General features: G+C 38.5%; 1 protein-coding gene across 11 annotated transcripts in view; it reads left to right on the top strand.

Annotated features, from left to right (window-relative positions):
* SYT14 (synaptotagmin 14) overlaps positions 1-17,172 on the top strand; it is a 106,506-nt gene that overhangs the window by 8,524 nt on the left and 80,810 nt on the right. For 4 of the 11 annotated variants that reach the window (XM_089529235.1, XM_089529236.1, XM_089529238.1 and 1 more), the window contains one exon: positions 10,707-10,789. The exons of 4 other annotated variants lie outside the window; for them this stretch is intronic. In XM_089529235.1, the coding sequence (XP_089385361.1) occupies positions 10,741-10,789 (49 nt within the window). In that variant the 5' untranslated portion in view covers positions 10,707-10,740. Of the gene's footprint in view, positions 1-10,706; positions 10,790-13,879; positions 13,969-14,088; positions 14,375-16,958; positions 17,137-17,172 lie in introns of those variants that run through there. 3 more of the 11 variants (XR_016281685.1, XM_089529243.1, XM_089529242.1) reach the window with 3 other exon arrangements.

The following is a 17,172-nucleotide window of genomic DNA, read 5'->3' on the forward strand; positions in this document are numbered from 1 at the left end:
ACTCTCAATCAAAGCATCCCCGACAGATGGCCATCCAGCCTCTGTTTAAAGACCTTCAAGGAGGGAGTGTGTTCCACTGTCGAACAGCCCTTACTGTCAGGAGGTTCCTCCTAATGTTGAGCTGGAATCTCTTTTCCTGGAGCTTGCATCCATTGTTCCAGGTCATGTTCTCTGGAGCAGCAGAAAACAAGCTTGCTCCATCCTCAATATGACATCCTTTCAAATATTTAAACAGGGATATATCACATCTTAACCTTCTCTTCTCCAAGCTAAACATCCCCAGCTCCCTAAGTCTTTCTTCACCGGGCATGGTTTCAAGACCTTTCACCATTTTTGTCGCCTTCCTTTGGACACGCTCCAATTTCTCAACATCCTTTTTGAATTGTGGTGCCCAGAACTGGACACAGTATTCCAGGTGGGGCCTGACCAAAGCAGAATAGAGTGGCACTATTACTTCTCTTGATCTAGACACTATACTTTTATTGATGCGGCCTAAAATTGATTGGCCTTTTTAGCTGCCGTATCGCACTGTTGACTCATGCTCAACTTGTGGTCTACTTGGACGCTTAAATCCCTTTCACATATAGTCTCGTTCAGCCAGGTGTCCCCCATCCTATATTTGTGCATTTCATTTTTCCGCCCTAAGTGCAGTACCTTATATTTCTCCGTGTTCAGTTTCATTTTGTTAGCTTTGGCCCAGGTTTCTAGTCTATTCAGGTCATTTTGAATTTTGATCTTATCCTCTGGGGTATTAGCTACTCCTCCTAATTTGGTGTCATCTACAAAATTTGGTAACTATGCCCCCAATTCTGTCATCTTGGCTTCTGGGGAGAAATTTGGCTTGATTTGTTTTAATACCCATTAATTTGTATTTTTAGCAGCCCATGGTATCTGTACAACTCTTTTCTAGCACTACATTTCAAATCGGTTGATTTTTTTCCTATTAGCTTTCTTTACTGTCCAGCTTTCACAAGCATACATAAAAATTAGAAATGCAATGGTATGGACAATCTTAACTTTAATATGCAATGATATATCTTGACACTTCAGGATCTTGCGTTGTTCCTTCATAGCTGCTCTTCCAAGTCTTAGTCTTTTCTCTGTTCTTAACTGAAGACTCTGTTCTGATTAATGACTGAACCAACATGTGGAAAATCTAGAACTATTTCAATGTCTTCCCAGGTCCAAAACACACTGCAAAAACAATCTGGTTTTAGACCACTTTAACTGCCCTAGCTCAGTGCTAGGGAATCCTGGGAATTGTAGTTTGTTGTGGTATCAGAGCTCTCTGACAAAGAAGGCTAAATGTCTCACAAAACTACAGTTCTCAGAATTTCCTAGTATTGAGCCAGGGCAGTTAAAGCTGTCTCAAACTGGATTACTTCTGCTGTGTGTTTTGGACCACAGTCTACTTTAGAGTTATATAAATTATTTGTGGTTATTCTTTTTGTTTTCTGTCTGCTCTTCTTACAGACTCAGGCCCTTTACGTCCTTAACAGAGTCCATCCATCTAACATGTGGCCTTCCTCTCTTTCTACATCTCTCCACCTTTCCTAGCATTATTGTCTTTTCTAATGAGTCATTTTATTGTCATCCTTTCATCTATTTTACAAATTCTCTTTTACAAGTTCTTCAGTGTTTTGTTTCCATTGTTTTTGTTTTTAGTTGGTCACATAATGTGTTTCCTTTGTGGTCACAAAGCATCTGTACTCTGGGCAGAAATTTCTCTTAAATTTCTCAGTTCTTGTGGAAAAGATCTCTTGTTCTAACTTCTTAGTTGACATCTACTGTTTATTTGTATTGATTGCTATAATACATAATTATGGTATTATGCAAAAGATATTATAAGGTATAAAAATAACTAAGGCCTACATCACTCTCTCACCCTCAGAGAAAAGCAAAAGCAAGCCTTCTTTGGGCAGATCTTACCAAGAAAATCGCATGATAGGTTCACCTTAGCCTTACCATAAGTCAGAAATAACTTGAAGGCACACAACAACTCTAGAATATTTAAAAGGTTGTAAGAGGTGCCAAGTGTTTTTTTTTCCTTCTTCTTGTTTGAATGGCAACCTTCTGCTTTGGAATTTTCCATAGTTTTAAATGATAATTGCCATAAAGCATGGAGAACTGGTATTTAAGAAACACAGCCTTTTATATTATGCCTGTAACTAATCATACCTAATGATTAACTTGTTTGAATTCAAAGCACATGCTGTATGTGTCTTCAGTGTACAGTTATGTTTGAATGTTATTTTTCTCATTTCAAGTTTGAACAAAAATACCTTTGAAATATATTTTAAATAAACGAATGTACTCTTTCTAGGTTTTTCATGTAGGACATTTCACAATAAGCAGTTACTAGTTGTCAATACCTAGTTAGCTTTAATATAATAAATTGCATATATGTTCTAGTATAATTATTCATTATTATTGAAACTTTTCTAGAGCCTGAATCTGTAAGTTCATGTAGTTATAGAGAAACATGTAATCTTGGTTCAACTGTATAAAGAGGAAAGAAATTATGTGCAATTCCTTACATGTCTTGGTTGCTGATTGTTGTACGTTGTGATTCCATTCATGGGTCACAGCCATTTAGATAAAGGTACTTAAAAACAACTCCTTAAAAATAACACTTCCTTATGGCTACCTTAGATGCAGATCTTTTAACTTGTTGCTTACCCTAGCAACAGAAGTAAATTCACATGGACCATTTCGTCATTTGATGTAGAGCTTTGTTTGAAGCTTTGTTCCTTTTTTGGGTCTATCATCACTTCTGAAAGGAATAAAGTTGATCTGTCCAGAGACTTGAACTCTAATAGGGTACAGAGAGAAATTTGGAAGTATTCCACCCACTGTAAACCCTGTTTAAAATAGGTAAGACTATCTAATTATGGGGGGAAAAACCTATATTAATAAATGTTCTAAGTTGCTTTGTCCATTGAGAATGTGAAATAAAAGATGTTAAACAAATAACAGTTTTAAACATTCTCAGAAATGTCATCACCACATTGTTATTTGGATGATAGGAAACCAGATACACATTCCTTCTGTTCTGTTACAGTGTGTGTCTTGAAATCCACATACTAGCTCTTTAATCAATTAAGATTATATAACCCAATGAAACGGGATAAGTACACTGCCATGGTTGGTTGAATTTCCATTGGTAGAATGCTACTGAAGTAACTGTTGATGCTTCCCAGTTTAAAAATACCAGATAATGTGGCTTTCTCCTTAAATTCTATGCGGGATATTGTTTATCAGGGAATGCTGTTCTCTAGCATCTGACCATTTATAGACAAATTAAAAAGCATTGGTTCTAAGGTAAGCTCTTGGATACCTCAGCTTTCTATTCTGTAACCAGTTGTTTGTCCATTAGAGATTCCATGACTGCTCAGTTGTGAGATGGGACTTATCTTTAAAGAAGCCAGGCTGATTCTTCTTCAGAAAGACTTCCTCTTCTTTGATAATTTTGCCTTCAATTATGTGTTTCAACAAATTTACCTGGAACCAGTGTTAATAATTGAATGGATTTCCCTGAGTTTTTTTGTTATTGTTGTTGCATTGCCCATTTATTGGTACTCGCATGTGGAGACAAACCTCAGGGGAAAGTGAAATATTTTTGTAAATACATTAGCATTTTCAGTTTTGAGTTCTTCATGAATGGCTGGATGAACAGAGTATCATCTGGACCTGCTGATTTCTTGATTTTTATATCTTAACTTTTTATCTCTTATCACTGCTGTTTGGCAGTTCAAGCTCAAGTACCTGTTCCCCATCTTCTGCAGTGAATACAGATGCAAATAAGTTACCTAAGGCGCATTGCAGACGGGCCCATGAGGCGCTGTCATCGTGCCGTCATTACGCGTGAGAGGCAGCGCTTCCTGACGCGCCTTGCCCCTCGCGTGTAATGACTATGTCAAAATGGCGCCGCTGCATACAGATGGCGCGCTGCCATTTTGATGTAGCGGACGCTCTGCATCCGCACGTCACACAGCGGAAGTGACACCGCAAGTGCGCGACTAGTGCCTTGCAGCATCTCTTCCGGGGCCCAGGAAGGAGCGCAATTTTTGCTCTCCTTTTTTGCTGCGTCCGGGAACTGCGCGGTTTGGATGCTGTGGTTCCTGGACGCAGCAACCAGCAGCGGCGCGAGACTGCCCCTTCTGGGCTGTCTGTAACGTGCCTAACATACTTATGGCATACTTGTCGAAGGGCTTTCCTAGCCCATATTTTGTTCCTGTTTTTTTTAAAAAAAATATTTCTGGTGTTAGTATTTTTATTAATATGCCTCTCAAATTCTGTCCCCTTGCTTATTTTCCTTATTGTCTTTTTTGGGCTGATCATGGTATATATAACACTGTTAACAGAAGTTAGAGTTTGTAATTGCCCCACACATAACTTCCTTCATCCCATCTTGTGCAACCTTTAGCAGGAAAACCCTGGTTTGTGTTTAGTGAGAGTTTTCTGTTACATCTGAATTGGCTTCCAAGGTAGGAAGATAGATCAAGGCTATGACAGGAGGAAAAGGCAGAAGAAGGAATGCTTGTTTCTGACACATATTATTTACAAGATATGGTTTATGAAACCTAGAATGATTGCTTGCTTGCTTTCCCCTCACTAAACTTTAGGATAATTTTTGATGTAATTTCAGCAAGATTTTCATTTGCAGAAGGAAGACTTCATAGGCCACTTCAGTCTGTTCATTAACTGTGTGTCTTCTCAAACTTTCTCTGAGCTACAGAAATTAGGCATTCTAGTAGTTCTGCCTTTTCTCTTTCCGCTGGTAACATTTCTCCATCTTCCCCATGCAATGGCCCTACCATTTCCTTCTTTCTTTTATTACAGACATACCTTCAAAAGCCCTTTTTATTATTCTTAATCTCTCTAGCAATCCTGAGTTCATTCTGTGCTTTAACTTTTCTGACTTTACCCCTACACATGCTAGCTATTTGTTTGAATTCCACTTTAGTGATTTCCCTCTTTTTCCATTTCTTATACATGTTCCTTTTACAATCTAGCTCAGTTGAAAGATCTTTAGTCATCCATACTGTTTTCTTGAGACACCTTCCATTTTTCTTTTTTGTTGGAACTATTTGAAAATGTCCCTTCAGTATCTCCCTTTTGAGAAGTTCATTCGTCCTGAGCTCCCTTCTCTTTTAGTATTCCTGACCATGGGATCGCCCTCAGTATTTCCTTAAGTTTACTAAAATCAGCTTTTCTAAAGTCTAGAATGCATGTCTGACTATGCTTGACTTCTAACAAACTCCAGGAGAATGCGATCACTCCCACCTAAGGATCCCACCCACCACTTGCAGCCTACTTACCAGATAATCCCTATTGGTTAGGATCAGATCTAAAATAGCTGATTCCCCCTTGTTGCCTCCTCCAGTGTTTGAACAATGAAATTGTTTGCCAGGCAAGTGAGGAAGTTGCTGGACTTTAAATTCTTGGCTCAGTTTGATTTCCAGCAATTACCAGGATAGTTGATCCATCATTACTACATCTCTCCTTTCTGAGTGTGTGGTCATCTGCTCTAGAAAGGCACCATCCAGTTCCTCAGTATGACTTAGGGGGTCTGTAGTAAACTCACACAATAATATCCCTGTTGTTTCCTTCCCCTTTAATTGTTTCCAGATGCTCTCCACCTGGATTTCAGGATTGAAATTCTGGATCTCTGCACAGGTGTAAATATTCCTAAAATAGAATGCTATTCCTCCTCCTTTCCTGTTTGGCCTATTTCTCTTAAAAAGGTTATACCCTTCTGTTACTACATTCCAGTCATGAGTCTCATCCCACCAGGTTTCAGTGATGCCTGTTATATTGTATTTGATTTGCTGTACTAGGAGTTCAAGTTCATTTTGTTTATTTCCCATGCTCTGTGCATTAATGTAAGATCATGGGACATGGCCCCTTGCTGCCTGTGTAAAGTTTATCGCCAGCCCTTGAGGAACTCTCACCCTCCGATTTACAACTCAGTTTAAATGCCTCCTGATCACATTTTTAAGACTGCTGGCAAAAACATTTCTGCCAACTGACATGAGATGCAACACATCCCTTGCCAGAAGTTCCTCCTCCTGAAACTGCAAGAATCCAATCGGTTCTTGGTGGCACCCCAGTTATTCACATCCGTTATTTTCCACTACTTTCCTGGACGCTGCCCTTCAATTGGTAGAAGAGATGAGATGACAACCTGTGCATCCAGATCTTTCATCTTCCTAACCAGAACCTCATAATCCCTTCTGATACTGTGAAGGCTGTGCTTTTCAGTATCATTGTTTCCCACGTGGACCAAAAGGTAGGGAAGGCTGCCACATTACTGATTTTTGTCCCAGGGAGACAACACACCTTCCGAGACATCTTGTCAGGCCTAAACCACTGATTCTGTCCTCCTCAGCAAGGAGTCCCCCACAGCCACTACATGCCTCCTGCATGGCTTAGCAGCAGCTATTTCTTATACTGATTCTAACACCTGCACCTTCCCTAAAGACTGGCTCTGCTGCTCTCCCTTGTCATCCCTGATAAGGGACAGAGCTTCAAATTGGTTGTGTAGCTGCAAGCTCGCAGAACAATGCATGGTTTTTCTGATTTTGCCAGAACTGGTTGGGATCCTATCTTTCTTCTACTTAACTTGCCACCACTACCCTTTGGTTTGAATCCTCCCCTTTTAGCAACGCTACAGGACATTGCTGGGATTCCACTGGAACTTCCCTTGCCAACCCTAGGGAAGAGCTATGCTGCAGCAAGGCACATGAAAAAGGAGTGTGAGAGCAACAGAGTAATTTTAAAGAAAAGAGCTTTATTCTAAGTAAGAAAATTCTATATCAAAATAATGTCTTTAACATGTAGGACATCTTTGTTCAGGTACAGATTAGAAATTACAAATTACCAATAGATTAAATCACTTCAGCCAAATCAGGAGAAAGAATGAAACAGACCTGACATGACTACTAATACACTCTCCTATTTCTATTTATAGATCAGATGGGATTTGTAATCCTTGATGTTTAGGGAGTAGCTGAGAGTCTGGAATTCCTTGTTCAGCCTTGACCAGTAATTGAAAGGGACAGGAGAACCCCAATTCTCCTTTGTTAGAGTCTACCTCATCATTTTAAAAGAGAGAGCCAGACACTAGTTTATTTATAGCCTCTGCTCAGAAACATCTTGAAGGCACATGCTTTTGCCCAACTGCCCATCTCATTGGCAATTGCTATCTTGTCACCTGTGATGCTGAACCTCATTAAAATGTTACTGTCCCTCCTTTGACAGTTAACCCTTTGTTATCTGAGGAGAAGGCTCTGATAATGGGAAGGGCTCCCATTTATCATAGCCCCTTATACTGTCCCTAGTAGTCCTCCCAAGAATGGCACGTAAAAAGGGCATATTTAGGATTTTTCCAGGGCAGAGACAAAATGTTGTGAAGGGCAAGAGTTATATGTTCCTCACCATCAGAATATTGATAGCAGTTTTTTTGTTTGTTTATGTATTGCACTTTAAAGGCCTGCTCGTGGTATAGAACAAAATACAGTGCGCCCGCGCCATATGCGGGCGCACCATATGCGGCCGCGCCATACGCGGCCTTGAGCATACGCGCTCAAGCCGCAGGGTGCGCGTGGGGCGGAAGGGGCGGTGCGTCCCATTCAATTGAATGGGCGCGCGTGCCCGTTGTGCCCCGTGCGCGCCCGCGCCGCCGCACACAAGCCCCATTGTTTCCAATGGGGCTCGAGCATAGGTGGAATTCGCCTTGCGCGGAGGGATCCGGAACGGATCCCCCGCGTAAGGCGAGGACGGACTGTATTGAGTTTATACACTTAAGTCTCTTTGGAAAAACAATAACCATTCTCCATTACCATTGATTCTCTTTGATTTTGTAGATATCACACTGAAGCAGCACTTGCTCAATCATATAAGGTGCATCTGTCAGATTCATATTCTCAAAACAGCTAGTTGTCATTGTTTTGTCCCAAGAGCGATGCTATGGACTTTGGGTGTAGTAAGGCCTCTGGCTCGTAGGAACACAGCCTGAACAAAAGACTTGTCCACAAATTTCTTAAGTTTTCAAAAGCTTTACTAGTTATAAACACAAAAACATGAAACTGATCTCCTTTTTCTCAATAGTCCTTCTTAAATACCTTGCTCTTTCTTCTTGGTGGGTTTTATCTTTCTTCTTCTGTGAACTTATCTTTGTCAAAGGAAAATACTCTCTCCAGGTCTGACTTGGCTGAAATCTTACTACACAACTGAGACTAGCTAGAGGGAGACAGTATAAGACCCTGGGATTTCCCACAATCCTTGTCTTTCTTAAAGCTGTAGAACTCTATTTCCCCTCCTAAACTGATACATAGAAAGTCTAATACAGGGGTAGGCAATCTTTTTGAGCCAGGGGCCGGGTTGCTGTCCCTCAGACAACTGGGGGGCCGAAGCCAAAAAATAAATAATTAAATAATTTTTTTAAACATTAAATATATAAATAAACCAGGACAAATGTAGGACAAAATTTTCAAATGGAAGACACTTTTTTTAAAAAAAATGGAGGACACACGAAAAAATTTGCTGATTTTTTTAAAAAATGTTAATATAAATACATGTTTCTGAGGCTTTAATAGACAATTGCCCCCCAAAGGCCCCGGTGGCAATCGGCGGCAGGACCGGGCTGGGGCCGGTCCCAAGGCCTCGCCGGGCCGCATCCGGCCCACGGGCCGCAGGTTGCCTACCCCTGGTCTAATATAATCTCAACTAAATATACGTATGTCTCAAGAGCATCAGAGATGCTCTGGAGGCATGACAGTCATTTATCTAAAATTGTTGTGAGAATACTGTTCAGAGAAGCGTTCCCAGGCATTGCATAATTGTCACTTGCTATTTGATGTTCTTTTGATGCCTGTTTTATCGAACCATTTCCTGTATTGCTATGTATGTGTATTAGCCTACTAGCCCCACCTCCTTTCCCTTCTCCTTTTATGTCGTGTCTCTTTAGATTGTAAGCCTGAGGGCAGGGAACCGTCTAATTAAAAAGATTGTATGTACAGCACTGTGTAAATTTACAGTGCTTTATAAATAAAGGTTAATAATAATAATAATAATAATAATACAGATCCATTTTTTGTCTATATTGCTATGACTATGTGCTAGCTGAACTGGAGTAGCTACTCTTGTCTTTGAGGTGATGATTCTGAAATGGGAGAAAGCAATGACCTTTTCATATACCTGTCTGTTTAATCTGAAGGAGAACTTGGCTGATCTCTCCCTCTTCTGTTGCAAATTATTGTGAATTTTATATTTTCTTTAAAATATTATCAACCCTATAGAAAATGAAGAAGTATGGTTGATCTTCACAGATAGAGTGATCTCTCCTTTCACGTCTCACCATATGTGTATGTATTGTTTTACATGCAGGTATGGGCTTTAATGTACACATATGCCATTTATAATCCTATTGTATGTTAAAGGTTTTATAATGTAGCCATTATATAATGGTAAATAGGGATGAACTATTGTCTGAAGCAGGGATATTCAAGTATGTAAGTACTCCAGTTTAGAACAAACTAACTCATTTCCAGACAGTCATATTTCTTCTCTCAAACAAGCCCTTCCTTAAAATTGACACTCACCCTCTTGTGTGCTCACTTTTCCAGGCTAAAGTGTTCTTATTTTGGAGAAGGGTACTGGATGATCAGAAAATATTAATGGGAAAATAACTTAATTGTGCTATTACCAAAAAGTATGATAGGGTATTGTAAAAAATAACTGATGCCTACATCACTCTCTCAGCCTCACAGGAAGGCAATGGCAAACTCCTGCTGAACAAGACTTGCCAAGAAAACCCCATGATGGCCTCAGTTTAGGGTTCTCATGAGTCAGAAACAACTTGAAGGGACACAGCAGCAGCAGCAGCAGGCATCTAATTGCTAGTGTCAGCTAGAATAGACTCATTGAATCAGTACAGTAGGATTTACTTAAACATTTATTTGCCATTCAGAAGTGGATTCAATGGCTCTTCTCTATTCGGAACTAGCAACTGAATTTAGGCCACAGAAAATTTCTTGGTTTGCCAGATGTTGGACTAGAAACCCTGTCAGCCCTAACCAGCATAACTAATGGTGAAGAATTCTGGAAATTGCAGTTTAGCAGCATCTAGGTTTGCGTGATTCTTGCCTCTGGCTGAAGGCTAGAGTCATGTACACATTTACATGGGAGTAAGTTATGTTGAAGTCATTGGGTTTTACTACTTTGTAGCCTTTACTGATACATATTTATCTGGGAGTAAGCAGCGTGACTCGTGAGTAAACTTGCTTAGAACTGTAGTGTACATTAAAGCTTCAGGGCTGCTATCCTATATCTGTTTAAATGAGAGTCAGTCCAGTTGAATTCAGTGAAACCTGTTTCTTAGTAGACATTTATAGACATGTATGCACTTTGATTTTTGCTTTCTGTTTATGTAATTTTAATATTCTGAATCCTTTAGGATACTATTAACTCAATGTTGTTGTTATTAACTGTATATTGCTAATGCTAAATTCACCAATGTATAATATGCATTATGTATCTCCACAATGTTTCTTAATGTTTTTTTACTGTTAGGGTTAATTGCTTGATGGTCAAATTTTTCATTGCACAAAAGGATTGTTTTTGTGTACTCTGTTGTTAAATCATATATATTTTGAAGCAAAGAAAATAATTCAATTTCTTTCCCCCTCCCCCTTTTTATCTAGTTTGTAGAACTTCTGCTGGTTATAGTTAGAGCACATGAGAGTACGAAGGATGGTAGAGAACATGACAAGCACCTTTGACATAGGTAACATATCTCAGAAGGAAAGAAAATAAAATAATTGATATGTACTTTTACATTTATAGTTCAGATATATGAAAATACTGAGAATTGTCTTGGTTTTAAAGGATGGATATAAATGTTCCCTGAAATCAAAACTGTGCACTGGTAAGAAAGCTAAATAATGTTTGTACACATATCATTGTTATAAACAAATAATTGGGAATTTGCTGATATTACAGCTGTGGATAAAATCCTACAATATGTATGCAGACTTCCACTTTTGCAATCAGATTTTTCCTCCCCTCTGCAGCCCCCAGCTCTCCCCCAAAATCAGTTTAGGTAAGAGCGGGAAATCCTTTTCTGTCAGATGCTGTGCTTTTGATCAATGGACGCCATTACTTACAACCTTTAAATATTTATTACTTCAGAACATTTGGAAGTAAATTTATTTTAGAGCACTGAACTTCACACAGTTCATTTTAATATTCTGAGTTTATCAATGTCATGATACATCCAAATGCACTCTTATCTGGGATTGTGAGACACTCAACATTTTCAGTCCAAAGACTGAATAATACAGTATTTGATTCATATCCCCCTGTTTTTCATACAAGCCAAGGGCACCGAAGAGCCTTCATAAAACATGTTCAGAATTACAAATTACAAATATCTCAAAAATACAAGAAAAATACTAGAAAACTTAGATAAATAAAAGAAAACTAACTGTACAAACAAGCAGCAAAACAAGTAAAGCACGGGTTGTAATAAGAAAGCATGTACAGATAAATATGTTTTAAATCTGGCCCCTTGCATGTGTTTGGAGTGTGGGGAGACAAGTATCTTTCTCTTGGAAAGAAACACCACAGTTGAGCTGTGAGATGCAATGACTGAGAAGCCTTGGCATTTAAAGTAGCCAATATTACATCAGGTTACCATACACAAAGTCTTTCTGCCTGATTTTAAATCTCAGCTAAGTCATGGGACCCAAGGCAGCTGAACAGGACCCAAGTCAGTACATGTATCTTAAGTTATCCAGGACATTATAGATTAGTACCAACACCTTGAATTGGCCTAGGGCTTATTGGCAGTTGGCACAGAGTTGTCAAAAGAGGTGTAATATGCTCACCTATTGTTCTGTATGAGATATCTTCTGGACTTTCTTCAAGGTAAGCATCACATAGAGCACTTTATAATACCTGGCTCTGCGAACATTGGAAAGTTACTAGAAGACGAATTACTGCAGCCATTTTATCCCAGTCCAGGAGCAGCTATAGTTTGCAAATTAGCCTTAATTGGCTGTGAGCACACCTTATTGTCAAAGCCATCTGGCCCTGTAGTGACAGTTTTCAATCAAGGAGTACTTCCAGGCTACATAGCTACTGTGTTGGGGGAGTGTAGCTACCCCATGCAAAATGGACAAAATTTCTAGACCCTCCAACTGCCTGTCTGCAGGGCCTTCATAATGTTTAACTTCCGTCTATTAGCTCTTAACTTGTCCACCACTGCCCTCCATGAACCATGTAATTTGCACATGGATCACACCATGTTCCAAATACCTGGGTGGCCCAGAATGTAAATGAATTAACAACTGTATGTATATGACATTTGACTCATGTGATAGTAGTGTAATATGCAGGTTGCTCCTGTACCATGAGATCCCATCACACACTAGCAATTTTTGTTCACAAGAGCTTGTAAAATCAGTGGGTAATGTGGTTATTTCTTACATTTGTTCTAACACTGTGGTGCTAGTTCTGACACTATGGGAGTAATGTTTTCCAGTCATCCTATGCGGTTTCTAGAAATAGATGCTATGTAACTTGATTTAGAATTACAAATGGGATTAAAGGTATTCTAAAACATGCCAGGCTAATACAGTATGTTAGAAATGTTTGAGTATGAAAGAACCTGTTTAAAAGGTATGTAGCTATTCCCTAGTGTTCTGTGGTTAAATAAAAAATTAGTGTTTAATTAGACATTGGCTGTGTCTGCATTACAAAAATAATCCAATTTGTCACCACTTTAACTTCCATGACTCGATGCTATGGAATTCTGGGAATTGTAGTTTTGTGAGAAATTAGCCTTTTCTGTTAGATAGCTCTTGATGCTACAACACACTACAATTCCAAGAATTCCATAGCACTGAGCCTTGACAGTTAAAGTGATGTCAAACTGAATTATTCTTGAGTCTGGATACTGCCCTTGTTATTGCATTCTGAGATAGCATTTACAGTGAATATTTTGATAAACATAGAGATTTATCTTTAAAGTGTTTGGTAGTCATAGAAACAACTGTCCTAATGCAAAACATAGATCATTAAAGATAAATTATTACTAACCTAAATCTAGGAACTATGACATCAGCTTGTTGCATATTTAGTGCTGCGTAACATTCACTTCAAACAGACAGCCCAAAAGGGCCACTGTTATGCCGCGTTGGTGGTGGAGTGTGCACATGATGCCAGAAGCAGCCCCGGTCATGTTTTTTTTTCTGAAACAGATGGGCCAAAACCGGCCAGAAAAGGAGCTGAAAAATCTACTCCTTTTCGGGCCAGTTGGGGACCGTGGCGAAGGCCCAAATTGGGGCCGGGCACATACAATTGCCATGGCCCTGTGAACAGGTCCTGCCTGGTCCCAGGGCAGCCCTTTTAGGCTGTCAGTTTTACTGCATTATTGGTTACAGATTGAATGTTGTTTTTATCTTGTGCAAGTAAGTAGGGGCATGATCTGCCCAGTAGGAAGCAGCAGGCAGTGCAGTCTTCTACACATCCAGTCAAAATTAAGCTGCATTAAATTCAGTGAGATTTGCTTCCAACTATGTGTGTAAGGGATTGCATGTCTAAAGACATGTACAAATTAATAGAAGTTAGATATTTAATTTTGGCTGGATCCTGTCTAAAGTTTGTGCTACCAAAAGTAGTTCTACTTTAATGGGAACCGAAACAAGGTATTACAGACATGAGTCCCTGTAATATAGTTGGACTATAGTGCCATCTAATGGCAAATTTATGTAAGATCGCATCGTTTCTGTATTATTCATGTGAATAATATAAATAAGAATGTTCTTGCTATATGGCCAACACGGCTACACCTAGATCTTTTTTGGATTTCAAGATACCACATTTTAGCCGTCACAGGGGAATTTTAAAGAGAGAGCCAGTGCACTGGGACCTTGCCATCTGAGGCTTCTGCCTCCAACAAAGGTAAAGCAATTTTTTCTAATATTGGCACTGATTGGCATGCTTTACCTCTACACCACCTAAAGTTTTCCTGATGAAAACATAAAGACTTCTTGAGATATTCAGTGTTCTTTACCTACATAGGAGCCTGTGGCTTCACAAAGGAAGGAGACATGCTGGATTCCATGGAAACATTTTCATTGAATTGCAAATGGACACTAAATTTCTTTGACTTTGAAAATCTGCCAGTGACGGCATTGCCAAAGAGGGAGGTGCCAGCCTGCAGATAGCCCTCCCTACCATTTGAACTAAAACCAGAAACAGAAAATGCAGGCCTATGATTACCATCTTCAATTTTTTTCTCCTATTTGCCAGATGAAGAAGCCAGTGTGACTTCAAAAACTTGCAACATGTAATTGTGCATTTTTGTTGCCCCAATAAAAATATCATTTTGTGAATATTATAGAATGTTCTTGACATTTATATATAAGAGATTTTAATGAAGTTTTTGTCTATTTGACTTATTTCCCTGTTCTGAATAAAGATAGCAGAGGCAAATTTTTGAGACTGCATATGTGGATCCCATCTAGTGTAATCTTTGGAATTCTCCAGAAAGTTGTTTGATAAGTCTCACATGCTTTCTCAGAGGAACTAATGTCCTTTCCCTTTCTGTTTGTCATACTATAAACTTGCTGGCAGGGACTGTCTTATTTTTAAATATTTGTACAATGCTTAGTAACAGGGATGTGATGGCTAAGATCTTCTGTGTTTTAAAACATATATTGCAGAGTTAGGGCCAAGTGACTCATGGGTGGGCTAGTGTAATGGCAGGAATCCCCAAACCTGTCTTTCACAGGTTATGTTGTGCACTGATGTGCTGTATATTAGCAAGTCAGCACACCTGATAACCAAGGCCCTGACACACTACACAAATACTGTGCTATGATTCCACTGTGTCATTCCATTATAAGGAATGCTGGAATTTTTAGTTCAGTGGGGCACTAGCGCTCTTTGGCTGTGGAATCTAAATGCCCCTTCCTATACTGCCAATCTCAGGATTACATAGGGACTGGAGGAACTATAGCAGTTGATATAGAAACATAGCACTATATGTATTGTGAAAGGGTCCAAAGTTACCAGGATGGGAAGAGTTCCACTATTCCTTCTCCTTATATGCTCCATTACATCACATCAGCCCATCTAAATACTGTACAGCCTTAAGGAGAAATGAAAATAAAGTGCTTGAAGAAATGAATGGTTAAAAGAAAGAATACTTTGTGGATTGGGGAGGGCTGGCAAGGAGGGGAGTTATTATCTGATGCTTGAATTGATTCAGGAAATCATAGTTTAAAAAAACAACAACACACACACATACTATTAGTTTGTTTCCAATCTAGGTCAAGTGATAGGAAGCTCATCTATCTGATGTACAATGGTATTTGTAATAGTAGCCCCAGGATCATACGTTTCTCTCATCTACCTGACACTTGCTGATTGCTTTCTTGTGCCACAATTTCAGTGCTAAGATGTCTGTGCTAACCTTTTAATGCCGGGGACAACATCTGGGATAACATTAAGGCAGATAATGGTTCTTACTCTGTTGTAAAAGATAATGGGCTAATTAAGCCAAGAAAGCAAATTGAGAGCTATATGTAGAGACAACATAATGACTATCTGTCCGGCCTTGACAAGTATCCAAGTGAAAGGAGACAGTGGGATAACAAGTGCTGATAAGAATTATGTAGGCACAGATGGCAGGTTTTTAAAGAACAACAACAACAAAATGGATGCATGGATAAATAGAGCAAATAGCCAACTGATGAGCATTTTTAGAAGCAATTTCACAAGTTACACTTCCTAGTGTACCTATTTTAAACCTTTGAAGTTATATTCTTGTAAAACAAATGCTGTCTATACATTGAATAACCATGTTTGCTTTTCTTCAGTTTAGCATTAGAAAAGTACTATAATCTTTCACATTACAGTATATTGATCTTTTAAATGTTATATTCATTGCACATATGATAAGTTTCAGATCAAGTCTATACTCATTTATTTTGTAAATAAGGCAGATACGATTGCACTGACAACATGAATAATTAAGCTATCATTGGCATGCAGTCAGATAAATATATGGTTGCATACACCACAGGGCAGCTGAACTGAACACTTTAAGTAGAGAAGAAAAGTTTTGAAATGTTTCTTGCTATTGTAGGTAACCATTTTTACTTAATGTTGTTAATAATTCTACTCTGTATATGGACTGTATTTCAATATAACCGAATTACTTGTGGGAAAAGATAAGAAAAATATAAAATAAATAATGATTTTCTAATGTAGAAAGCTACTCTAAAACTACTCTAAAAGGTCATGTTTATTTTTAATTTTGTAAAATACAGTTTTAAACATAGTGAAAGATATGTTCTTGAAAACTATTTTTGTTGGTATAGATTTTGTTGAACTCATAACTAGTGTTGGTATGATTGGATATTAGTTCTTTAATACTGACATTTTATTTATGATATTAATTTTGATGCCCTTCTTTCACCCATTATTTTGTGACGAAACGAAAATGTGCATCGTATTACTTAATCCTTGTTAGAAAATACACCGTTTATCAGTATCCATTCAGTGTGCTGAGTAAAAGTTTTTGAGTTTTATAAATAGTTTTCCATGAAGGTGTAGCCATTAAGAAATGTGTTCTACATCTGTTTTAAAACTTCTCAGTAAATAGTGTTCTCTCTGGTCATTAATAAGGCCATAATTTCAAAGATATTTTAAATTGAATGCATCTTCTGTATAACTGTGATGTATTTCTTATATTTAACTTGATTGGTGGTTACACTTAGTTTCTGATAATTAACTAATGTTGGTTAGTATTTCCTTCATGAAAACTTAAATGCTTAACCTTAAACAGATGAGTGAATACAGTTCCACATAATACGCAGTACTCGATGTGTCTCCTATTTGGATAACAGAAATGGGGCTCAGTGCTATTTTTCTCTGTGTTACAGATTTCTCAAAGGTATCAGAGTAAACCCATGACTTCTTCAGGCTGTCTATAGCCCTAAACATGGGTTTGTGAATGCAAATTGATACAAGACAGATAATTTCAAAAGACTTGCGCTTGGTGTTAAAGTAGATGAATTATTAAATAGTCTAGCTGAAGCTAAAGTTTCATTCTTTACTAAGGTATTAATTGCCTCACAAAATGTCCTTAGGTATAGC

This window comes from Sceloporus occidentalis, unplaced genomic scaffold (assembly GCF_023333645.1).
Source record: "Sceloporus occidentalis isolate IW3139 unplaced genomic scaffold, rSceOcc1.0.p SCAF_6, whole genome shotgun sequence".
Classification (NCBI taxonomy): Eukaryota; Metazoa; Chordata; class Lepidosauria; order Squamata; family Phrynosomatidae; genus Sceloporus; species Sceloporus occidentalis.